Source organism: Hypomesus transpacificus, chromosome 20 (assembly GCF_021917145.1).
Source record: "Hypomesus transpacificus isolate Combined female chromosome 20, fHypTra1, whole genome shotgun sequence".
Lineage (NCBI taxonomy): Eukaryota > Metazoa > Chordata > Actinopteri > Osmeriformes > Osmeridae > Hypomesus > Hypomesus transpacificus.
In genome coordinates this window covers 3,951,487-3,976,209 of record NC_061079.1, presented here as the reverse complement: position 1 = coordinate 3,976,209, position 24,723 = coordinate 3,951,487, and the positions used below count along the sequence as shown (strand labels likewise).

Here is a 24,723-nt window from a genome sequence, read left to right as displayed (position 1 = left end):
TAGCACAGTTAACGTTACGTCATGTTACGAAAGAGAATTTAAAAGTATTAAAACCCCACCAGGAGCACCAAAACGTCGGCAACCCTGTGCCATGTCTCAATTTTTTGTTAACATATTTGTACAAATATAGAGACGTATAAAACAGGGCTGAATATGCAGCGATTAGTTTCTCCTCCATCTTGAAGCTGAGAGCTAGAAATGTTTACCAGGGTTGCTATGTTACGAGAAACAAAAAGCACTTTGAAAAAACACCCTCGCTAGCGAAAATCGCTCCTCATTTGCATAAAGTTGAGAAAATCTAAACTCTGTCGCGTCGCTACCCACAATGCACCACGCAAGTGATTTGCCTGGCTCCATAGAAAATGAATGGAAAACATGTTGTCGCTCGCATTGCGTCGCTGCAATGGACACGCACTGTAACTGGACGCGAGCGGCGTTACATTTTGGATGAGCTTTTTGTCGGACATCCTGCTTCTATTTATTTTTAGTCGCTCGCGTTGAAAGCTCTGTAGCACATGAAGTCATAGTAATGTGGTTCGTGTACAAGACGTAACAAAAGTGAATTTGACGGATTCAGTGTGGACAGAGAGCGTCCGATGCTACGCTTAAAAACACAGGTTTCTAATGATAATTTTCACCAATTAATCGTTTACTAGTAATATAATTACATAATAAATCATAAAACGTAAATTTATAAGTGAGGCATGTTTATTATTTTAACCATTGAAAACGGATGTTTCACAGACCGCTGTCGTCCAACAGAGGCTAATTACGCTAACACCTCAGTCAACAAACGAAAAATTGACTACTGTTTTTTCTAATAATATCAGCGTACATCATATTGTACATTAAATCTCAGAATTGTGTTATTTATCACAATGTTAAATGAGCAAAAAGTTCAGTTTAGCATTTGTTGACGCTTGGAACTCTCCAAAATATTTATGGCTCTGGTTTGTCCTCCCTACTATTTAATTGTATCAATTGGGTATAGTTAAATGAGGCTATAACCAAAGTGTCTTTGCTCCCACATTACCCACAATTGAGTTCTGATGACCTTACTAAGACTGGTCGTGCTTGAAAAGCATCAAACCCAGCAGTCTGATATTCCATTGTTCTATGAGAAATCTTTTTTTTTTTTTTACAGTCACTGTTGACTTGACAATATTCTTAGATTGAGGAAAACTGACCAACTGCATCCTCATTCAATCGAGTAACAGCCATAGACTCACTACTGGTCACCTGCGAAACGGTCCCCTGTGTACACGTTAACGGCATTCATGATGTCCCACAGTATCAATAAGATGCTTGCATTTGTCATACTGCACATATCAAGGTTGTCACCTACTGTAAGTTAAATGTAAGTGTGTTATTCTCAGTGCGGGCTGTTACAGTGATGTTTGTGTACACACGAGGAAAACAGTTACACTTGCAGATGAGCAGTTGTCTTGGGTGCTATTCAGGTGTTTGAGAATGTGGGTGATTAGTTTGCCTCAGTATCAAACGGTGCGTTTACACTGCAGCGTTTTTTACCGCTCTGCACCGCCTTCCCACAGTGCACCACGCTCGGGGGCATTTCAGACATATTAATTCAGAACTGTAGTTCTCTTAAATCACTGTTGTAGTTTGTATAATGTCATGGCAAATGTGCAGACAAAATACAACTTTTACACACATTAAGCAAAAATCCACATGATGTTATCTACAGCACACAATAGGTTATCTTTTACCACACTTTTTTTAGGCCAAGTGAAAGATTAAATGCCACCCGCACTTTATGGAACGGGTCTTGTTCCGGCTGGAAAAAAAGATGCATCAGACATAAACGTTGACATGTGTAACCTTTTATTATATTACTCGAAATCTCTGCAAATCAATCGCTAGATTATGACTTGCCACTACACATTCACTGTATGGATAGTGAGTGGCTGCCAGCCAGAACTGAATGTAAATCGTGTGCCGGGTGAGCTAGCTAGACTATGCAGCTGGCACAGAAGAAAGTTACGTAATGTGAAGAAACTAAATTAAAGTACAAAATGCCACACACCAGGGACGCCGACAACCTCAGCAACCTTGCGCCAGGCATCTTTTCATTTTTTTTTACGTCTCTGTAATCGAACATTGACGTATCATACAATACTGGGTATGAAGACACACATACGATGAGTTGCTCTTCCATCTTGAAATTGTCAAACCTAAAAATGTTTACCATGACAAACAGTTGCTACGTTACAAGAAACAAGAAACCAACCCGATTGGCCATCGCTGGCGTTTTCACGCTCCTCATTTACATTAAGTTGAGAAAATCCAACTTTCGCCGCCCCGCTCGCCATCCCACAATGCCCTGCGCGAGCGTCGACGCCCCGCTCGCCTTCCCACAATGCCCTATGCGGGCGTCAACGCCTGGTTTCATTGAAAATGAATTGGAAGCCGACGCCCCGCTCTGCCCGTCCCGCTGCAGTGTGAACGCACCGTAAGAAAAAGGTCAACAGTGAATGTCTTAATTTTAAAGACTTGTCATAGAACAACGTATAAAAACAACAGACTGGTCGAGCCTTGATTACAGCCATCAAAACGAAGTACTGATTGGAAAGCACAAGTAGTCTAATATGTGTAAACATTCAAAATAAATAAGCATAAAATAATAAATAAGCATTCAACTTTGTCAGCTTCTCTTACTCTTCCCTCTAGGCCTATGTGATAGCCTATTAGCCTTTACTGTGAACGACTTATACTTGAAGTCAGCCATGCAACTGTCAGATTTCCACTCATAAGGGTCATGGGGACAAGGGTGATGGTTGCAATATTTGAATTGACAAAATGTGTGTGATGTTCAATTCACTTTCAGATTTTCTTGCTTTCGAACAGTGTTGCCAATTTAGTGACTTTTCACCTCAACCAAGCGACAAAAAATCTAATCTAGCGACAAATATGGCGACTTTCTGCTACTTTGAAGATCTCGTTTTTGAGCACCAGCCAAATAACCAACGGTACTTCCATGTTGGCCTAGAAAGTCCCATAGAAAGTCAGATTTTTGCTAATTAATGCAAAAAATAATAAATAATTGTATTCACTGTTATTGTCCATATACTGTGAAACCTGTGTATGACATCATCAGTCAATTTCAACTGGGGGTAAACTGGTGGGTGAAATATATCCAGTAAAACAGGACTAAAGTGCAATAATTGTTCATAGTTTCATATTCCTGTGCTTGCAATATGAAATACAAAAACATGAAACTACATTGTAGCACTGCAACACTTAAGTGTATAAATGCAAAATAACACAGTACGTCCTAATTTAGATGCAGTAGATCTTCTTGGGGTGGTAGAAGACCTTTGACAGTGTTTCGATGATCCGATGAAGGAGAGGTCTTTTTGTGGCTTTCTTTTCCTGTTTGACTTCATTGGTTGAGGCCTTTGCTGCATTTAAACAGAGAACTAGTTTCATTGACTTCTTGCACTGTCGGCTTCCACTGTATTGTACTTTGTTTTTTAGTTGGGGGTCAACTAGCCCTCACCTACTGTAACTAACGTTTAAACTAGCTAATTTTAACTAAATAATTAATTACAAAAATCTACAATTAACTACACTAAAACACTAATAGATAAAACGAGTGATTAAAGTTAATGTTTACACAATTATTCAACTACACTATTCTAAGCTACATACACAAAAAAAAACTACACTAGCAATATCTAAACAACTATTGAAAACACTTACTCAAAAATATATTGAGAAATACTGCATTAAAAAGAATACTGCTTTTTCATGTACCTGAAGTGAGTCTCCCTCCGGCTTCACTCCCCGGAGTTCAGGGTCATCACAACCCACTGGCTCGGGTGGATGGGACACAGCTTCCTTTGTGGGGGGGCTGGCTCGGAATCCTTATGTCAATCACAGAATAACAAAGTAATTTTATTTATCAGATGTGGTATCATAATAACTGGCATCTTGTGATCAAATAAAGTAAATACAGTTACAAGCACATTCACTTAATTGACTATAAAACACAGTAATGCTGTAAGATTTTTGAATTGAGAATTGTGCTGCAAGTTACACTCGCTCTTCCGCAGAGGCTTCACTGAGGCATTGTTGGCCGTCCAAGGTCTCCAACTACACCAAGTTGGTGTCTCCAACCTCAATCACCCTAAAGAAGACATGCTATAATGGCAACCTCACTACCCTCTCATTCTGACTACTGTTAGGTCTATTTACCGGTACTTTGTTGGCCAGTCTGGATCCATTGTGCGTCAAGGCCTCCCACGCTTTCTCTCGTCCTTCTTCCAATACTTCCATGCCTGGAAGGACTTTGAAGCGCTTGGTCCCCTTCTTGGTCCTCCTCCGGTAGGCCTCCTGCTGTTTCTCCTGGGCCTTCTCCACGTTGAGTTGGAACTTGACCAACCAAGAGAAAGGAAAGCAGCCAAGCTTTAAATGCTCTAGTGTTGTATAACTTTGTGTCTGTGAGGCATTGTTATTACGTTAACAATTACTTAGCATCACTCAGATGGTGATACACATTGGTGTTACAAAAACTGAGTGCACCTTGTGGTGAAAGCGATCTGTGATCTGAAATTACATGATGATACAGAACATGCAAGTTAGTGTTTTTTTTATTCTATTGCAAATATAGCAATATTTAAGAATAAAATATCTAAAGTTTACATACCTCGGTTGACAGCAGCTCCCGACCATACATCAGTCGGTGGGGTGATTACCTGGTGGAAGCCTGAATACTGGTGTTAAGTGCAAGCAAGATTACCTTCAGGTTATCCTCCCCCCGTTCTTGATGCCCATCCAGAGTCTTACCGATGGTCCTCTTCAGCGTCTGGTTTGTCTTCTCATCCAGTCCGTTGGTCTGGGGATGGTAGGCAGACGTGATCCAATGCTTTGCCCCCCACTTTTCGAACAAGATCTGGTTAACCTAAATAAGTACAAATGTAATAATTAGTTTGGTTCATGTGTGTAGTATATCCACAACACTTAATAAATATAATGTTTTATTTAGCATCTACTTGACCTTGTTCCAGAACTCTCTGCTTTGGTCCATAGGGTTGCCAACTTCCTCAACCCCAAATGAGGGACACTTTCTACCAGGTGCACGCGCGCATGCCAATAGCTGACCAACAATAACGGAAATCTCAAGCTTTCGTTAGCCATACCATAAACCTACTAATTTCAGTGTAATGTTGGCAAACCACTAGTGTACTCACTTGGATGTATTGTTCATAGTAATAGTCTAGACAATTATTACAAGTTTCTCATTTGACACACGATAACGCTCACCTCATCAGTGGCCAGTTCACCCACTGTCACCAACAAGCAACAACCGTGTCCCATAGCAACGTTTGCGTGAGTTTCGGCGTGTTTACACTAGCCTATTATTGGCCGACAAGGCTGTGATTGGAATACGGGACTGGAGCTGTTCCTGACGGGACAAATCAAAACCACCCATAATTCGGGATGTCCCGGACAATTCGGGACAGTTGGCAACCCTAGTCAGGATGACCTCTGGTGCGCCATGGGTGTGGAAGATGTCCATCAGGGCCAGGGATGTTGCCACGGCAGTCTTGTCCTAGCAGTTCATAGAACACAAGAAAATACATGGAGCTATTATAGGTGTTATATTAAAACGTGAATTTTCAAGAAGAAAATTGAGATACATGTGTCTACTAAATGCACATGTGTAACTCACCTGGATGGGAATTGCCTCCACCCACCTGGTGAAGAAATCAGTCGCTTTGAGGCTGTAGCGATTCCCATTCCTGGATGACTTGAACGGTCCGATGAGGTCCACACGTGGATTTCAGTCAAATACATGTTTTGGCGTTAAGTAATAGTGGGAAACTGTTTCATTTAAATGTAGAATGAGTAGAACTCACCAATAATATACCAAGGTGAAACAGACTTGATGCTCTTCAACTCCAGTCTTCACCTTCTCAAACTTCTGGCAAGGCACACGGGTGCAGACCTTGAAACAAATGATCAAGAGGAAGTTGAGATAATGTGTGCTCCTTAGCAGTGTGTCAACAACAATATTGCTACAGTTTGTAATTGATAATCAATTTTTTCCAAAGTGGACCTCGGTCAGCACTGCCTCCCCTTTCCTCGTCAGACATGATGACTCTCCTTGGTGGCTGACCATCCTTGGCTCTAAAATACATGCAACCATCTAGAATATAAACAATTGTCTTAAACAAGTCTTACAATATTTAAGGTAAATTAAAGGAAAACAAGTAATAGTTAAAAAAAATTATATCATATGGTTAACAAATCTTACCCTCGAGCAGGAATTTATCAGATGATCTCCAGAGGGAGCGCTTGTGGCCAGAGAGGCAGTGGCGTAACTATAGGGAGTGCAGGGAGTGCAGCTGCACTAGGGCCCGTGGCGAAAGGGGGCCCGTCCTCGATCTCATCGCAAAAGGGAGACAATCTGACCGGGCCCCTTGAGGCAACCTAACCGAGCCCCTTGCTCCGCTGCACCACGGCACGTAGCTGCCAACATATGATCCAGTCCCGTCAATTCACAAACATTTCTCAATTATGGTGTCAGTTATTCATAATTATGAGCTATCACCTGCCCAATAAAAAAATTCTTAAAACAGTCAGTCTTAACAACAGCAAATAATTCATTTTTCTTCATTTGCCTTTTGCTGAATGAAACAAATCTCGTTTTTATTAAGTAATATTGCCCTCGAAAAATAGCAAGGATGTCTGGGTAATATTGTTGTCAAAGATTCCCGCCCACCCACACACGATTGTTCCCATCCAGTTGTTGAAATAGTTGTTGTTGGGATACTACAGTTGTGTTGCATTAGCGTTTTGAAGCGAATTAGGCCACCCCATGCCATGCCCTTTAAACATAAAAGTGGCTCCAGAAAGCAGCAGGAACGAAAAGAGCAAGATGTAAGGGTGGCAAAGCTGTCAAAACTATCCTCATTTGGATTTGTGGCGAAGCGTGTTCAAGAGGACGCTACACGTCTGACCCCCAGCCCGGCAACAGCAATGTGAAACTCAGCCACCAGGGTAGGCTAATAATTACATAACGTTTACTGTCTGGTGTATGCAGTTGACATGCTATTGAACGTCATAAAATTGCACATATAGGCCTAGGCTATACCAGGCAGCAGCCACGTTAGATATTGTAAACTATGTGCAGGATGTAGTCGGAAAATAGCTAAAACTAGATAGACTAAACGTAAACTAGCATATCTAACGAACATAAAATCTAATATTCACTTTTTAGACTAGTACCCAGATAGCACACATGACAGATCGAAACGTCATTTATAATGTCGGATAAGCATCGGCAAATGATCAGATTTCTTCTCATCTCAGTGCTTTATTTCAAACGTGGCAGATACGTCGGCTCGTCACTGACTGTTCCATTATGCTCATTCCGTGTTGTAGGCCCATTGCAAGCATATCTAACTAGAGCCAGAGACTCGCAAGTCAGAGGCGTTCACTTTTTAAACCGTCATTTATCTTCACACAGAAGGAGCAGTCGTTGTTTTCCCATGTGTTTGTCTATCTGCTCATTAAATACTGTTTCTCCAAAATCAGTTTGATCGATGAAATACTGTGTTCATTGGTGTTTTCATTAAAACAATTTATAGCAACCCTTAATTGTAGGCTACATCAAAAGTAGCCTAAATTTCCCTGCGCTTTGCTAAGCTCAATACTCAATAATTTCGCCTGACGATAGGTTGGTAAGGGGCCCGTTGGTGAGATCTGCACTCGGGCCCGTCAAGTCATTGTTACGCCGCTGCAGAAAGGCATCCTCCTTTTACTTCCCTGCTGAGAGATGATTAAAAATGTCACTGAAGGATGACATATTTAAGTACTTAAATTACAAAATGTTCAAGTATTAATTAATAAAAGTATAAATGTCTGTCTATTTATTTTGTAACTAGGTCCTATCTGTATTTCTCATATTATTCTGTAAGACCATCTAAAGCTAACTGACTAGCTGGAAAGTTTAAACTAAATCTTGATACTTAAAAATCAATCAATTAAACAGCTAATATTACAATATAAACAATCGGAATTACAAAATGTTATAGTACTGAATGATAATGTTATTCTGTAAACTAGTGTAAAGCTAGCTAACTTTCCAGTTTGAAAAGTGTAAGTTAGTACTTTGATATAAATCAACTAATTACTTAATAAAAACAATATACTATACAACTATGACTAAGAACTAAATGTAAAGGAATGATTTTAGGGTTATCTGGTGTAGATTGTCTCGGGTGGATGTCTTGATCTGGCCTTGATGCATCAGCAGATAAATGACAGCTCGAGCCAATGACAGTCCAAAACTGTGTGGGCCTGGTGGGCCCAAAGGCTACATAAAACACACTTGACCCACACTTCTTTGGGTCTTCAATTTCTATATGGTTCCATGCAGACGACACAGAAATCCTCTTGTTTTTGCTTTTCTCACTCCCCAAGATTTTCTGATGTTTTTCCCTTTTCCACGCTTCTCCTCTTCCAATGCCAGCTTCACTGGTGTATCAGTGAGGATTTCCAGTGCCTATTCTTCCTACTCCTACCTGTGTCTTTGGTTGTAACACTTTCAAAACACGTGTTACAACCATTCTCACCACTGTCACCCATTATTATCTAGCTGTATTAGCTTGGTGCTTTGAAATTAGCAGGAGATTGACACCATTCTTTCCTAGAGAAACTACAGTTTGACCTGATATAACTCATAAAAAGTTCTACAACGATAGAAGTACTACACAAAATGATCTTTTTTTTTAAATGTACTTTCTTACCTCAGAATTACATTTTCTGCTGTAGCTTCAGGAGAGATAACAACATAGACTGTAAAATCTCCATGTGGGATGGTAAAGCCCAGGAAGCTCAGGTGAAGCCTGAGGAAACAGGTCTCACCACTTTCGCTAGCCGGGTAATCTGTGCTAACCCAACAGCAAACATAGCTAGTTCAAACAAACAACAGTAAAATATTTATTATTCTGAGCATTTTGGGCGTTTTCAATTATTTATCAGTGAAGCCATGTATACATCCAAACCGGTAAAGTACCAGAAGAGGGAAAATCTGAACATTGACTTCTGCTGTGTACCTCAATGTGAAATGTCCGGGAATTCCACAGTCAGCTTCCACCACTTCCCAAAGGATGAAACGCAATGTTAGACGTACAAACATTTAGTAGGCCTAATTAAGAGGACCACGACAGTGTGTAGACATTTCGTCTCGACAGATGTCATTGACGGTGGTTGACAACATTAAAAAGAGGGTGCCCATGTTGTTTGCCTGGAACCGGACACTTAATTCTTTGCTCAAATAACAGACGTCACTCCCACAAACAAATTATTTGTAAGTAAAAGGTTTAGACTTTTAATCGACAATATTGACAACACATATTAAGAAACTGGTCTTTACTCATAATATCGTCTCCGATTTCAATTCGACGCTGTAAATCTAACGCAGAAGGCAATCTCCCATGGTTTACGTTCTGGCACCGCTTCGGAAACCCATGGCTTCCGTTGCTGACGATACATTTATTTCCCCCTCCCAGTAACCCCTAACCAATTACATGTACTTTGAGCTTAAGTTATCATGAGTATCTGGCATTTTTCAGAAATAAAATCGGCAATTGGACGGCAAAGATATTGACGCAGGAACCATGGGCATTTTAATGCCTATATTTGAATGGTCCGGCAGGAAAGGGTTTAAAGGAAAGGCATGTATGACCTTTGCAGCAAAAAAAAACGTGTGAAAATCCGTTTGGTAGTCAGTGCAGTATGATTAATTAAATGCGCTGACAGCTCAATGCCCCAAACAAACAGATTACACTGAGTGGAGCGATCAGACCTTTCCAAGATGGCGGCCCCACGTCGAGTCAGCGCCAATAGGCAGTAGCGTTCGATGCGGCGTCTATTCTTTATTATGTCTATGACTGGAAGTATCATTTTAACTCACATTGCGTGACGTGACAAACATTCTATGCCTATACCTTTTACACTTGTTTATCAACCTGCAGTGACTGCAGCGTTCAGCCGCCTGTCTCGCCATTCATTGCGCGATTTTCAGAGCGACTGAAACCCCGTCCAACTGAGAATTACATGCCTGCGCATATTTAAATTTGCGTTGGTCAGCATAGTCGCTGCTAAGTCTGGGAAACTCAAATGCTCAGTAGCGTACTCCGAGAAACATTTACTGTTGGCTAACTACTTTATAATAAAGTGGGAACTGGTTATGTAGTTATAAGGTTAATTTGTTGGGCTATACGGGCTACAGCCCAAAAACATATCCTAAAAAGGTGTAGGTATAAAACATAAAAAATGTGTGGTGGAAGGCCTATCTGTTGCCCCTTTGTAATGTGTTATTTGACTAGATTACATTGGAAACTGTAATAATTCAATAGTTCATCATTTATTTACACCCACAGTAAAATCCCCCACCGAATCTCCAGATTGTTCACACTGTACACGAATTTGGCATCAGACGAGACTTCCATCTAGTTGCACCAGCTGTCTGCAGTATTATTCAGAAACTGCAAAATTTTGTCCATACATACAAGCCTAAATCTGGCCTGGTTGGCATGATTTAACTTGGCTGTCTGTTCCTATCGACACTTTCCTCCTCACATAATTCCGGACATTTAATGAAACAATAAACATACAATGTGAAATTACCTTCTAAAACATCGAGCAGTCCTAAATAGCTGACTTGTAATCCACCACATTGATATTTGATAACATATTTTGAGAGGGACAACAATTTCACAACTGTTTTTGTTTTCTTGACAAGAAGTCTGACTATAGTTTGAAAACGCACACCGCGAATAATAACGGCTAGTTTTCAGAAAACCAATGTTCGAATAGTTTAGAACATGACGGAGAGAAAAAAGTTGTAGTCCACATAAGAGGGCCTCAAAACAATGTTAAGTATTTTATTCACCATACATGCATTGATAAAAAATAAACATATTATTTATATACAAGTGATGTGCATGAAAATTACATAGCCTATTCAAAATTAAATGCACTAAAGAAACCCATTTTTAAATTATTTTGGGTTACAGATATGGATAAATGAAAAAAGAGTGAATTGTAATTTAAAATAAAATACATCTTTAACCAGAAACTAGACTTTTCTTTGAGCAAAAAGTGGGATTATTTAATTATCAATATGTGTAACAACACACACACACATTGATATCTCAGCTATGGAAGTCTGAATACATGTAGACAACAGTCATGTGCCTTACAAGAATACCCTGCCATAAAATAAACACTTTCAATGCAACAACTTTATACAGCTAAATTACATCTTTACCTTATATTGTGCAACTGCAAGTCCTAATTATACTGCATTGCAAGAAGTGATACCTGTAATACCCAACACACATTGCTTTCATTTGCACTCATCTTTGTGTTGGTACCTCCACCTAAGGTTAGGCTTTTGGACAGAAAAAAAGGCATGTGACTGAGAGAAATATCTGTGATACCATACAGAGGTTGGAGGGATATTTATTCTTTTATAGAGATTAAGAGTTCTAGACATCGAAGTTGTTCTAGTTGAGACCTACTTTTGATCTGTCAGCAATGGAGTTGATTCTGTATGTTGTTCATCTCCAAGCTCCCCTTGTCCATCCCCCTGTCCATCCCCCTGTCCTGCTTCAGGCTGTAGCTGTCCAGGTAACAATCCTCCTTCAGCTCTGCAGGATTTAGCTTTCTCCTTTTCCTGCTCAGCTGTAGCCCTTTCCCGTCTAGCTTTCTCCTCTTCCTGCTCAGCTGTAGCCTCTACCTGTCTAGCATTACGCTCTTCCTGCTCAGCTTTAGCCTCTTCCTGTCTAGCATTAAGCTCTTCCTGCTCAGCTGTAGCCTCTTCCTGTCTAGCATTAAGCTCTTCCTGCTCAGCTGTAGCCTCTTCCTGTCTAGCATTAAGCTCTTCCTGCTCAGCTTTAGCCTCTTCCTGTCTAGCATTAAGCTCTTCCTGCTCAGCTTTAGCCTCTTCCTGTCTAGTTTTAGCTTCTTCCTGTGTAACTTCAAGGTCTTCTTCTGTCTGTCTCTGTCCGGTAGTAGAAGTAGTAGCTATAGCATCTTCTGGACCAGCTTTTGGTCTTTCCTGTGTAGTTTTAGTCTTTTCCTGTATAGATTTATCTTCTTCCTGTATAGCTTCAAGGTCTTCTTCTGTCTGTCTCGGTCCAGTAAAAGGAGTAATAACTCTTGCTTTCGCCTTTTCCTGTTTAGCTTTAGCCTCTTCCAGTCTAACTTTAGCCTCTTCCTGTCTAGCTTTAGCCTCTTCCTGTTTAGCTTTAGCTTCTTCCTGTCTTGCTTTAGCCTCTTCCTGTTTAACTGTAGGACCGTCTTCTGTCTGTTCCTGTACAGTAGTAGGGGTAGTAGCCATATTGTGAGAACATCTAATACCAGCTTCTACCCTTTTCTTTATGTTGTCATATTCACACTTCTGTTCAGTCTCGTCACGTAATTCACCCTCAAGATGTTCATCATATTCCTTGCGTCTGCATGTCGCCATTACCCATATTATCACAAGGATTCCAATGATACCTAACCCTATAGCCTGTAAAGGAAAATAGTACTGCTTAGTATACTAAATGTTATCATTGCAATCATCCCCATCTCTCTCTCTATATAAATATATCATGGTAGCCCATATCTTGTCAAATATAAATTGGTTCACTTACTCGAGATATGTTTACATTAAGATGGAAATTCAAAATCTCTTCATGCGACCAGTGATTTTTGTCTTTGCAGGCCAGTGGGTCTTCGCTAGTGCCATTGCCGAATTGTAATTTTAGACACACGTACCAGTCTCCTTCAATTAATGCTGATATAATCCACAGACTAGCTGCTGAGACTGACTTCCCCAACAGAACTAATGTTTTACGATCACGCCTCATTAAGCATTTGTTCTTGGTGCACCATCCACATATTCTCATGCGTTCTGGGTCTATCAGCCACACGAAAAAAAACATTGTAACTGCAGGAACTACCATGTAGATGCTGCAGTACAACTCATCGTAATATTGTTGGCAAGGACATGTGAAGTCAAGTTCAAAAACATACTGGAAAATAAGGAAGAAGCCAAGGATGCCAAAAGCACTTCCTGCTGTCTTTACCAGTCTTAATAAGAGTTCCGTCGGCATTTTCATGTGGTCCACCATGTTTATCTGACATGAAGCCCCTCAAATTCAAGCAGGAGGATGTGGAGATCTGGTACATCTGAGGTGCTGCTCGTTCATATCAGGGTTTTATATAAAGGTGGAGCCACTTGATGATTTTTGTACAAAAAGAAGAAGGCAATTGCCCTCAAACCAGTTTCAATAACAAATGACTCAGCTCATCCACCTATCTGGGTGCTAGAGTAGACTGTGTGTAGAGTATGTATTGTCTGTATGATAGACCAGAGTGTGCCGTCTACATGGTAAACTGTAGAGTATGTACTGTCTGCTTGATAGACTGTAGAGTATATACTACAGCCTTTTATAAATATGATTTATTCAGAAAAATCTATTTTCCAACAGTTTAAAAGTTGACCAGAGTAGTGGTGGAGATAAAACAAGTTTTAGCCCACTGCTTCAAAACAATATTAGGTATTTAATTTGCCATAAATACTCTATATTGGGTTAGGAATTGGTACAAATAACTGTGTCTTCAAATCCAAGTGATAAGCATTTAAAAAATGAAATACTAAAAAAAGAATCATTACCCAATACCCAATTCTTTTGGGTTAAATATATGGATTCATGAAGATGTGTAATTTAAATGGAAACACATCTTTATACAGAAAAAAAACTTTAATTTAATTAAATGTAAGCAACAACTTTTGTCAGCTATGGAAGTCATAATACCTTATACATAATGCAACAGTCATGTGCCTTTCAAGAAAACCCTGCTATAACATAAACCCTTTTTATGGCACAGTTTTACACTGAAAAATAAACTTGTTACCTTAATTTATGCAACTGCAACAATAAATTATATTGCATTACAAAGAATATATGTGACACCCAAAACACATTGCTTAAACTTGCATTTGCCCTGTGTTGGCACCTCCACCTGAGGTTAGGCTTGTGGACAGAAAAGGGAAAAGAAACCAGTCATGTGACTTATAAGAAATCTCTTCAATACTATACAGAGGTGGGAGAGATTTTTTTGGATGAGTGTTCTTTTTGATGAAGACATGAAAGCTATTCTGGTTGAACCCTATCTTTGTGATTCTGTTGTAGGTTGTTCACCCGCGAGCTCCCCCTGTCCATGCCCCTGTCCTGCTTCAGGCAGCTGTTCAGGTAACTGTCCTCCCTTAGGACAAAGCCTCGAGCCTCCGTGGATGATCTTTGAGAACTCTGACCTGCTTTCAAAGACCAAGCTAATGGCCTGTCTACAAGGCAGTTATCTTGCCCACTCTTTTATATCATGAAGAGGCTTAGACTACCTACAGCAGGCGTTTAAGAGGATTGCAGTCCCACCACCACAGATCCCTGTGAAAGATCCTGTGAAACACTGGCTGAGACGGACAGGCCATGTAATATAACTGCCTTACACACGTCTCCCAAAACAGGTCCTCTACTCAGAGCTAAATACTGGCCAACAAGCTCCTGGTGGTCAGAAAACAGGTTTCAAGGACTATATAAGGATCAACTGCAAAACATTCCACACAAACAGCTGTAACTGGGAAGACTTGGCTCCAAACAAACTTTTATGGAGAAAGCGTGAATATGAAGGAGGCACACTCCACGAAGACAATCTTGAACAGGTTGTCAGACTGAAGCAGCAGCAACGAAAAGAGGATCTCCCACCAAAACGGCTCTCCCATATCTCACTCCCAGCGCCTCACATCAATGACCACACTGCAAGAAAGTTTGTGGTTCAGCATTGGCTTCCAGTCTTGAAGTTCCACAAAAAGGACCACCCTGGAGGACCATCATAATTGACTCTGAGCGATCGCCGATGAACTTTAGCCTCTGCCTATCCAGCTGTCAAGGTTTGAGGGGTGACTTAGTGGTCACTGTGTGTCATGGCAGAGCTCTTTCTATCAGCAGCTTTTTCCATCTCACCACCTCTTCCTTGTTTGCACTGATTACACCCCTTATAAATACCCTCTGTTTTCCCTCCTTCTTTGCCGAAGAGTTTTGTTATGCTTGAGACTTGTTCTAGACCCTGCGACATGCTTTTTCCCCAGCCACGTTGAGCCGCTGCCTTACCTCTCCCTGGACACTGGATTGCCTTCCCGATCTCAGACCCTGCCTTTCCTGATCAGATTTTTCGGATCGTCCCTTTTTAGTTTCCTTCTACGGCTTGTTTTCTGTTTTGGTACCAGAGCTTTGCTTTTGAGTTTTCAGTTCTCCTTTAATACATTTTCCGTTCCGCACCCCGTTCCTCCTTGCAACCAGCCGTGACACCAGCTACAGCATCAGCAATTACATATTCATTCAATTTCCATTTTACGATCTACCAGAATCTAGGCCGGAAATTCCAAATATCTTTCTGCCAGTGACTTTAATGCTGTTAAGCCAATTAATTCTGTTAGAATCCACGGACTGCTAAGACTGACTCCCCCAACAGAACTTGTTTTCACACCTTGTTAAACTTTTGTTCTGGGTGCACCATCCACATATTCTCATGCGATCAGGGTCTATCACCTTGTTAAACGTTTGTTCTGGGTGCACCATCCACATATTCTCATGCGATCAGGGTCTATCAGCCACATCAAAAAACAACATTGTAACATTGCTAGGATACAATCTCCACAGCCTTGCTTCCCTGTTACTGTACTTGCCAACTTTCTCAGTAACTTGAAATAAATGTACAAACAAAGTGGTTTCAGTTAGCATATTTAAATGTGACTATCACATACTGCGTATGCTGGTCCATTCATGTCTAAATACGTATGTGGGGTTTGACATTAATTATACAAATTATGGTTTTAAAGTAAACACAAGAGGAATATAATTGTTTTATTCTCCAGCAAACATCTCTACTACAGAGTATACAGTATGTAAGAAAAACCCTTACTGCCCATCACAACATCCTGTATGAAACTCCTAGCTTCTGTTCACATCTTTGTATTCACAAATAAACAATAAGCACTATTACAACCAGACAGGCAAACACAGTAATGACACAGGTGGATTCCTTAACCAGTGCAGTGCTGGATTAGGGTTAACATCTGAACTACTGTGAACTCTGCATTTTAACAGGTAACTATACAACCATGCTCATACCATGTTAAACAGCTCATGGCTTTTGTTGTATGTAGCATTTTGTTTTTATTCTTCTTCAGATCTTTAAAATAAGGTATGTAAAAATAGGTATGAAAAAGCAAAAGTCAAATAATCTGGCCCAAAAAGTGCAAAGGATCTATGGGCAGGTGTCCTCAAAACAGATCAAATCTAGTCAGGGGTTAACAAGCTTAGTCAGGGAATAAAAAGCGTAGTCAGGGATTAACAAATGTTTAGGGTGCAGTGTTGAGTTCCTTTATAGATTGATTGAAGTTCTCGACGGCGGGTCCTGATCTGCAGAGACCTCTGGTGGTCAGAGAAAGTGCCGGAAAAAGAACGCAGAAACAAATAGAAACGCAGAACAGCATGTTGAATTGAGCTGCTGAGTGAACAACATGTTTACAGCACATAACACACTATTCGCCATGGTAACAACAAGGTTTTCATTGTAAAAAAACAACAACCTTTGTTTCATCCTTTTACACTGACAGTCTACCATTTACTGCACACTATCCACTTATATGTACAAATCAGCATCATTAGGCACTTGTTCAAACAGTAGACAGCCCTCAATACATCACCCTTGTTCTAGTCACAAACAAACTGGGGGTAGCTGAGTAGTACAGCTTGGGCATAGCTTGGGTGTTGCCTGGGCATAGGCTAATCCAGGTTGAATACATCAAATACATCTATATCCTATATTGATCCTAGAGAGCGAGAACGAGGAACACGTGACTGGTTCCCCTAGTAGAGGTTTACGTAAATAAATAAATTAAACATGTCGTAACAGTGACACAAGAAAATAAAAATCCTTTGAATAAATAAATATATTATCTTTTTAAATAAGATATAACAACAACAAAAAATGGCTGAGAAGGTCCGTGCAGAGCAGAGGCAAGATGGTGTCACTCAGATGGAAGAGTGTCACCTAGCGTAGATTTCTAGCTCCATGGAGGGAGTCGTTGAAGGTAGGACAAGGGAGGACGGGGTCGAGGTTAAGGAGGGTATGGTTAAGGTTAAGAATAGAGACAGTGGGGTTAAGGTTTGGAGGGATGCGTGCATGCGTGCATGCGTGCATGCGTGCATGCATGGGGTTAAGGTTAAGGAAGGTGGAATTATTGTTACTAGCAGGGAAAGTGGGGTTAAGGTTAAGGAAGGTGGAATTATTGTTACTAGCAGGGAAAGTGGGGTTAAGGTTAAGGATGGTGGAGTTGAGGTTACAACCAGGGAGGGTGTGGTTGAGGATAGGAAGGGTGGGGTTTAGGTTCGTATCAGAGAAGGTGTGGCTGAAGTTAGGGAGGGTGTGGGTTAGGTCCACCTAAGAACCACCTTAGCTTTAACTGAATCTCAGGACCATAGGTGTTTGCGTACCGCTAAGCTTTTCACTACCAATCCCATGAAGCCCTGGTTGTGAACCAGGAAGTGGAGAGAAGAGACAGAGAGCCCGACCAGGGGGTTCTCACAGTCTATGCCAGCTTTGGTCAGAGTGGGAAAGGGAGGGGGGCGGCAGGAGGCGGACAGGGGCTTCAGGAGGGTCTTCCATGGGCAGGACCAGGCGTGTTCCTCTGATGACCAGTTCATGCCCCACCCCCAGCCCCTCCTCCAATCCCTCGTCCAGGCCCCCGCCCCCGGAGGAGGGCAGTTTGCGGAGTGTGCTGGTGCGCCCGCTGGCGTCGGTGCTGACGGTGACGTCAGCGTAAATGGAGCCCTGCTCCTCGATCAGCTCGGCGTCGTCCTCGTGCAGACGGCCGTCGTTCTGAAACACAGCGTGTCAGGGTGAAAGGGTGTGGAACACTGCACTGCTGTCAGGGTGTGACAGGGGGGCATGAGGGACTCCGAGTGTGTGTGTGTGTTTGTCTCTGAACCTGTGTACGTGGGTTGGTTTGAGCACGCTGTGTGTGTTTTCTCACCTGGTCGGCTTCTGTGTGTGTGTGCGTGTGCGCATGTGTGTTCTCACTTGTTAGGCTTATGCAGGTGTGTGTTTTCATCTGTTAGGCTTGTGTGTGTGTGTGTTCTCACCTCGTAGGCCTGTGTACTGGTGAGGCAGTGTGCCAGGGGTCCACAGCAGGCCGGCAGGACGGCAGTGAGGGGGGGGCCACTGTGGGTCAGCAGAGGCTTTAGGTAGCTGGGAGGGGCGGAGGGGTCAAGGACTGTTAGGACTGTCGACTATCTAACCCCAACCCTATGCAGTCTCTCTCTCTCTTTGTGGTTGTGGGTCTATGGCGCCATCTAATGACCATTTCTGACAATTGTACTGGGACCTGACACCTTTTTAACCAAAAATGAAAATAAGCCAGTGAGTTGTGAAGGAGTAGCCAGTAAAGGATACTTGTGGTCGAAGTTGTACCAGATCCTGAAGGGCCAGGCACTCTCATGTTTGGTGCTGCTGTGCTGAGTGTCATCCAGGACAGTCACCTGAAGCACACACACACACACACACACAGGTCAGCGCACACACACACAGGTCAGCACACACACACACACACACACACAGGTCAGCACACACACACACGGGTCAGCACAAACACACACAGGTCAGCACACACATACACACACAGTACAGACACACAAAAACGGTCAGAATTCCTTCTAAAAGGTAGAAATCACATGGTTACTCACAGAGTTGTCTTGATCCGAGTTGACGCCCACTCTAGGAGCAAACACAAAAACAGACTTCACTCAATAGTTAAGCAGACCTGTTAGTCTTGGTTAACCTAGGTTAAGAGCTTAGGGTTATCATGGCTAGGGGCTACAGGAGCTCAGGGTTATCATGGCTAGGGGCTACAGGAGCTTAGGGTTATCATGGCTAGGGGCTACAGGAGCTTAAGGTTAGCATAGCTAGGGGCTACGGGGCCTTAGGGTTAGCATGGCTAGGGGCTACAGGAGCTTAGGGTTAGCATGGCTAGGGGTTACAGGAGCTTAGGGTTAGCATGGCTAGGGGCTACAGGAGCTTAGGGTTAGCATGGCTAGGGGCTACAGGAGCTTAGGGTTAGCATGGCTAGGGGCGACAGGAGCTTAGGGTTAGCATGGCTAGGGGCTACAGGAGCTTAGGGTTAGCATGGCTAGGGGTTACGCTCACCGGATGCTCATGAAGGACAGCATGGGGGTGGTGCCTCCTCCACACAGCCACACGGTGAAGAACACGATGAGCAGGGTGGTGGAAAACATCATCCGACGCGCGTAGCTGGCCGTGTCACGGATGGAGAGGGCAAAGGTCATGGCCCCGCGCAGACCTGGTGGGAGAAGAACAGGAGATCAGGAGGGCGGGGAGAGGAGAGGAAGGGAGAAGAGGGGACAGATCAGGAGAGGAGAGAGGAAGAGATCAGGAAAAAAGAGGAGAGGAGAGGAGGGGAAGGAAAAGGTGAGGAGATTGGGAGGAGGGAATGGTAGTGTGAGGGAAGGAGGAGTTGAAAGGAGATCAGGAGAGGAAAGGAGGACAGCAAGAGAGAGTAGACAGGAGGGGATCCAGAGAAGACAGCAGAGGAAGGTAGAGGAGAGATCAGAAAAAGAGGAGTATATAAGAGAGGACAGAAAGAGAGGATAGATGAGAGAGAAGAACAAGGGAGAGGACAGGGCATCAGGAGAAGAGGACAGACGAGGAGAACATATCAAAAGAAGAGAGGACAGGGGGGTGGAGGATAGGAGACGAGGAACAGAGTGAAACAATCTACCTGCGAACATCATGACATGCTGGAAGTTGTAGCTGATCTTGTTCTTACGCCCGAGGTTGAGCAAGAAGGACAGGGGGTAGATGTTGGCTGCCCTCCCCAGGAATACTGCTATCTGGAGGGAAGGATCAAGGACTGCAACCAGTGCAGGGAAGTCTGGAGGGTCAGGGGGTGGGGAGGTATACCTGGAGGGTTAGGGGGTAGGGAGGTATACCTGATGAGTTAGGGGGTAGGGGGGTGTACCTGGAGGGTTAGGGGGTAAGGAGGTGTACCAGACATTCCATTATTGCTATAAAAGCAAACAGAAAAGCAGCAAACTGAATATTAAAGCATCATATGTGTCAAGGATACGAAGGCTCCGATGATGAACATGGGGTTGAAGACGTGAGACTGGAAGGAGAAGAGCGTTAGTCCCATGTAGGAGAAGATGAAGTTCTCTGCCAGGAAGTTGAGAACCTCAAACAGCTGGAGGAGGAACCACACACCGACATGTTCCGCTTAGGTTTGCACCTACGCACGCTCGCGTGCGTTTCCACTCGCGTGTATGTGGGTGAGCGTTTGTTTCCATGGGTGCTTCTACGTATGTGTGTATTTGTATGCGTGTGCGCGTTCAACCTGTTTAGTTCTTTCCTGGGACTCGGGGGAGAGGTTGTTGTAGGTGTAGTGAGCCTGGGTGATCCCACAGAAGAGCACAGACACCACCCCTGGAGCAACACACACACGTACAAACACACACACAAAGTTAAACGTACAGACGAAGCAGTGAAATACAGTCAGAGGCAGATATGGACGGTGTGTAAATACTGCATGTATATATCTCTGTGTGTCTATAGACATCTGTGTGTATGTCAGTAGGTGTATATGAGTGTGTGTGTTACCGGTGAAGCCGCAGGCCTCAGCCAGCAGGAAGGTGCTCCAGGACATGAGGAAGAAGAGGGCCGTCTCCAAAAGGGGGAAGTCTCTCAGCTTGGTGAACTTGGTCACGTGACCAGGAGGTTAAGGGCTCACAGCACTGAAGTTAGGAAGCTGCTCATACGATTCAATAACTTTGCATAACATTTAGAACATAATCTCATTGGGTCTGTCTTTCATATACACTACTGTGCAAAAGTCTTAGGCACAAATAAAACAATTGTAAAGCAAAAAGGCTTTTGAAATTAAATCAGAAGACCATTCTTTTGTCTTCTGATTTAATTTCAAAAGCCTTTTTGCTTTACAATTTTTTTATTTGTTTAGGACCATTTTCATGTGAAAAATCTTGTGTACCTGTATATCTTGCACAGTACTGTATATAGCTAGCTACTGTATAACTGACTGACTGCTATGTAGCTAGCTAGTGTGTAACTGTGACACACCGCATATTCAAGTAGCTGATATTTAAAGAATAACAGATTTTAGACTGTGCAAAAGACTCATATCAATATCAGCTCAACGACCTGCAAGCAGAAGTTACAGTTTATCCAAGTCGGAGGTTCTGATACCCAAGGGCCCGACCTCGATGATCATTTGTATTTATTTATATATTTAAATAGCGCCCTGCTTCAAATCCATAAAATGTCCCAGTGCTAGGATTGACTTCCAGAACTGGGCTGCTGGTTACGGGCCTGTCTGAGCGTTGCCATGGGTGACAGGATATGAGTGCAGTCATGACCCCAGTGGCCACTCCCAAAGCCAAGGACCCGCTGAAGACGACCAAAAACACACCAAAGGACTTGCCCATGGCAGATGCCTGGAAGCTGTGGGTGTTGTCCCCGGTGGGCTGGTAGGCCCCGATAGACCTGGGGAGGAACAACATGATCTCAATCACCACAGTGGACGGCTCTACGGCTATCAAACAGCTGCCATATTGGTGAGTGCAAACTAGGACCCATAGGCATCCAGAATACCATTCAAAGTCTGTGTAATGTTTAGCCAGTAGTCCAACATGGCAGCCATTTGATCACTTACCGAAGCCTTGCATTACCAAGACTTCCGCCAGTAAATCTATGGTAATACATGCGCAAACACACACACACACACTATAGCACACTAAATCAGACGGCATACTAAATCAGAGACTATGTCACACTAAATGAGTGTCTACGGCACACTAAAGCAGAATATAGCACACCATAGAGCAATTACAGGTCAAATACTGTCACTTGAGGTGGAGTTCAGTGAAGCCAATAGCAGTGCTCGGTGTATTTGACCTGGTTCAGAGAGGCAGGAGGGGGGTAAAGCTGGAGGGGGAGGGGCTAAACCTGCCACTACAACCATGTCCCACCGCGGGGGCGGGCCTTGCTCCTGGCCCCCGCCCTGGCCCCGCCTCTCTTGCTCGCGCTGCTTCTCATAGCGCAGCAGCACGCTGCAACACCATCCAGGGAAGAGTCAGTTAGTTCAAGGCTTCCAGACAGCTAACTAGGGGTTAGTTGGAGTTAGCGTAAGGTTGTCACCTAAACCTAGCTAACTACGGGTTGAAGTCATTTAGAGTTAGCGTCAGGTGGTCAGAAAGGTAAGAAGGGGTTAGGGTTCGTTTGAGTCTGATTGTCAGCCAGGGGAACACTGTGCATCACAGCTACTCACTGACTGGAGAAACAGACTGTTATGTGTGTGTGTAGCTCTGTGTGTGTGAGAGAAAGAGAGAGAGAGAGAGACAGAGAGAGAGAGAGAGAGAGAGAGAGAGAGAGAGAGACTTACGAGGAAAGGATGATAGCCACAGCGTCATTGAGGACACTCTCTCCAAACAGAAGGGCGTACAGGTCCACATCCACCCTTAGCTCGTTGAAAATGGCCAGCACTGTGACTGGGAGGACACGCACACTCACTCGACACTGATTGATTGCTACATTCCACTGAGAGCATATAGAACAACAGAACTGAGGAGAGCAGATCAAAATAGAGCAGAACTACATGTAGCAGAGCAGATGAATGTGCTACCTGGGTCTGTGGCAGACACTATGGCACCAAAGAAGAGGCAGTCAGTGAAGAAGAAGTCTCCTTCCATCTGTCCGACGGCCTTCATGAACGACACACAGCCATACATCAGGAGCCTGGAGACAGAGACCACACACACGTTACATGCTGTAACAGGCACGCCACACACGTCACACAGCTGTCACATACACGTCACACGTCACCTTCCGCATGTATCACTCACTCAGAGAACTCACCCGATGACGAAGCATGATATGACTGTTCCCATGAAGGCATAGGTCAGGATGGAGCCAATGTTCCGGAAGAAGTGCCTCTGATTATGAACACATTACAAACATGCTATAGACACAATCTAAACACATTACAATATAAGATAAGTCAACCTTAGGTATTACTGATGTTAGTCTGAATGTAAATTGAGGATGCTCCTGGGGGAATCACGTGACTTACCCTTTTTAAACTATAGCCAGCATGGAAGATGATTGGAGGCAACAAGATATTGAAAAACACTTCCGGGTCAAATGTCAGCTGAAAAGACAAAATTCAGTGTAATTGCTGACATGAGCACAAAGGAGTTGGGAGGGGGGGAGCAGGGAAAATGTGGGCTTTGGAATGGTCAGGTCAGAACTCATACCTTCCTCAGCATCTCATCATCCTGGACTTGGTGACCTTTGCCCCTGCTGACCTCTCCCTTTAAGGTGTACTCGTAGAAGCGCCCGCTGGCGTTCACCAGCAGAGTCGCGGGGCTGGCGTTCACGCTGCAGCTCATAGTCACGTTGTTCAGGTTTTGGGGTACGTGCACTCCGAAGCGGAGAATGACCCCAGCCAGCAAACCTACGGGTACAAAGCACGGTTGGACCACTTTCAATACAGCCGTGTGGAACCACCCCACTATCCATACAGAACAGTGAGACACCACCACAATCCAGAGAGGGTTAGGAGTTATGGACTACCCCACGCAACGCAAGGTCCCCTACACGAGCATCCATGTATAACAGCTTAGTTATGGAGGTGCAATGGCCAACTAGATAACGATTAGCTGTCCCGTCCAGGGTTGAATTACGCTTGCAAATGCATAAACAGCTAAGTTGACTAGCTAGATACTTGTCTATCACGTAACGCTGGGGCTAAAGCAATAAACTAACGAAAGTTAAGGCGCGTTGCCTCACCATATATCATGGCCAGTCCCGTTTCATGTAAAAACCTGAATCGACGGTGTTTGAACAGCCATATAGTTAAAATGGTCAGTGTTAAGAGCATTATGTATATAAGTAGATAGGCACTGTCTTGTCTATGGCTTTCTTCAGCCATTCTTTCAGTGGCGACATTGTCCATGGCAGTATTCTCTCCTTGGCTTCCAACGAGAAAAAATGTAAACAGACAGGGTAAAATAAGCAGGGTCTTCGACGGCTTCAGAGCAAAATGTTTTGCTGATGATCCCATTATTTATGTCTGTTAAACCATTACTACTGTAACTGCAATATTAACAGGCAGTGAGGGTAGTTAAAATGATTATCTTGCTGGCTAGCTTTTGACAGGTACGTTCCAACTTCCGTAACTGTCACCATCACAACATTGATACTTCCTGTTTGGTTTCTTCACAATAAAAGTGTCGTAATTTACGTCCCAAAACCTGTAGTATCCCAGAAAAGCATTTGTGTCCCACAACATGTATAACTGACAACACTACATACGTGTATGTTTGAAGGACGGTAATGCTATGATAGTGTTATTTTGGGAAAACGAACGAACCCCAGAAAAAGAGCAGCTTGCCCACTCTGGCTGACGCATGCTTTGACAATAACTTTTCCAGATCATACCGTGTTTGTCAAAATGATATGAAAAACAATAAATTGGGAACTATTTTAACATTTCATTTGATACCTCCTAACAAAAGGACACTATCAAATATGCATTTGAAACTGTGATAT

The 24,723-nt window shown here is 43.1% G+C and overlaps 2 protein-coding genes across 2 annotated transcripts; both read right to left on the bottom strand.

Annotated features, from left to right (window-relative positions):
- Positions 1 to 10,511: 10,511 nt before the first annotated feature.
- Positions 10,512 to 13,200, bottom strand: LOC124482517 (golgin subfamily A member 6-like protein 6). The gene is made up of 2 exons (XM_047042872.1): positions 12,675 to 13,200; positions 10,512 to 12,550 (listed from the first exon to the last, which is right to left on the bottom strand). Exons 1-2 carry the CDS (start codon positions 13,152 to 13,154, stop codon positions 11,552 to 11,554), a joined length of 1,479 nt encoding a protein of 492 aa, XP_046898828.1. The 5' UTR covers positions 13,155 to 13,200; the 3' UTR covers positions 10,512 to 11,551.
- A 2,734-nt stretch (positions 13,201 to 15,934) lies between these two features.
- Positions 15,935 to 24,357, bottom strand: LOC124482768 (sodium/hydrogen exchanger 6-like). Its single transcript, XM_047043267.1, has 16 exons — positions 23,962 to 24,357; positions 23,427 to 23,626; positions 23,243 to 23,320; positions 23,029 to 23,105; positions 22,796 to 22,908; positions 22,556 to 22,661; positions 21,516 to 21,657; positions 20,758 to 20,863; positions 20,495 to 20,583; positions 20,231 to 20,344; positions 19,883 to 19,994; positions 19,291 to 19,444; positions 18,831 to 18,861; positions 18,541 to 18,626; positions 18,231 to 18,336; positions 15,935 to 17,967 (listed from the first exon to the last, which is right to left on the bottom strand). Exons 1-16 carry the CDS (start codon positions 24,233 to 24,235, stop codon positions 17,671 to 17,673), a joined length of 2,085 nt encoding a protein of 694 aa, XP_046899223.1. The 5' UTR covers positions 24,236 to 24,357; the 3' UTR covers positions 15,935 to 17,670.
- Positions 24,358 to 24,723: the final 366 nt, after the last annotated feature.

Bases quoted from the DNA above. Each gene is read 5' to 3' on its own strand.
- LOC124482768 (XM_047043267.1), bottom strand. From the start codon at position 24,235: ATGGGATCATCAGCAAAACATTTTGCTCTGAAGCCGTCGAAGACCCTG. The intron at 20,345-20,494 runs GTTGAACGCGCA...TTCCTCCTCCAG, and splicing joins CCCAGGAAAGAACTAAACAG to CTGTTTGAGGTTCTCAACTT. The intron at 18,337-18,540 runs GTATCCTTTACT...CGCCCCTCCCAG, and splicing joins TGGTACAACTTCGACCACAA to CTACCTAAAGCCTCTGCTGA.
- LOC124482517 (XM_047042872.1), bottom strand. From the start codon at position 13,154: ATGGTGGACCACATGAAAATGCCGACGGAACTCTTATTAAGACTGGTA. The intron at 12,551-12,674 runs GTAAGTGAACCA...TTTCCTTTACAG, and splicing joins TTAATGTAAACATATCTCGA to GCTATAGGGTTAGGTATCAT.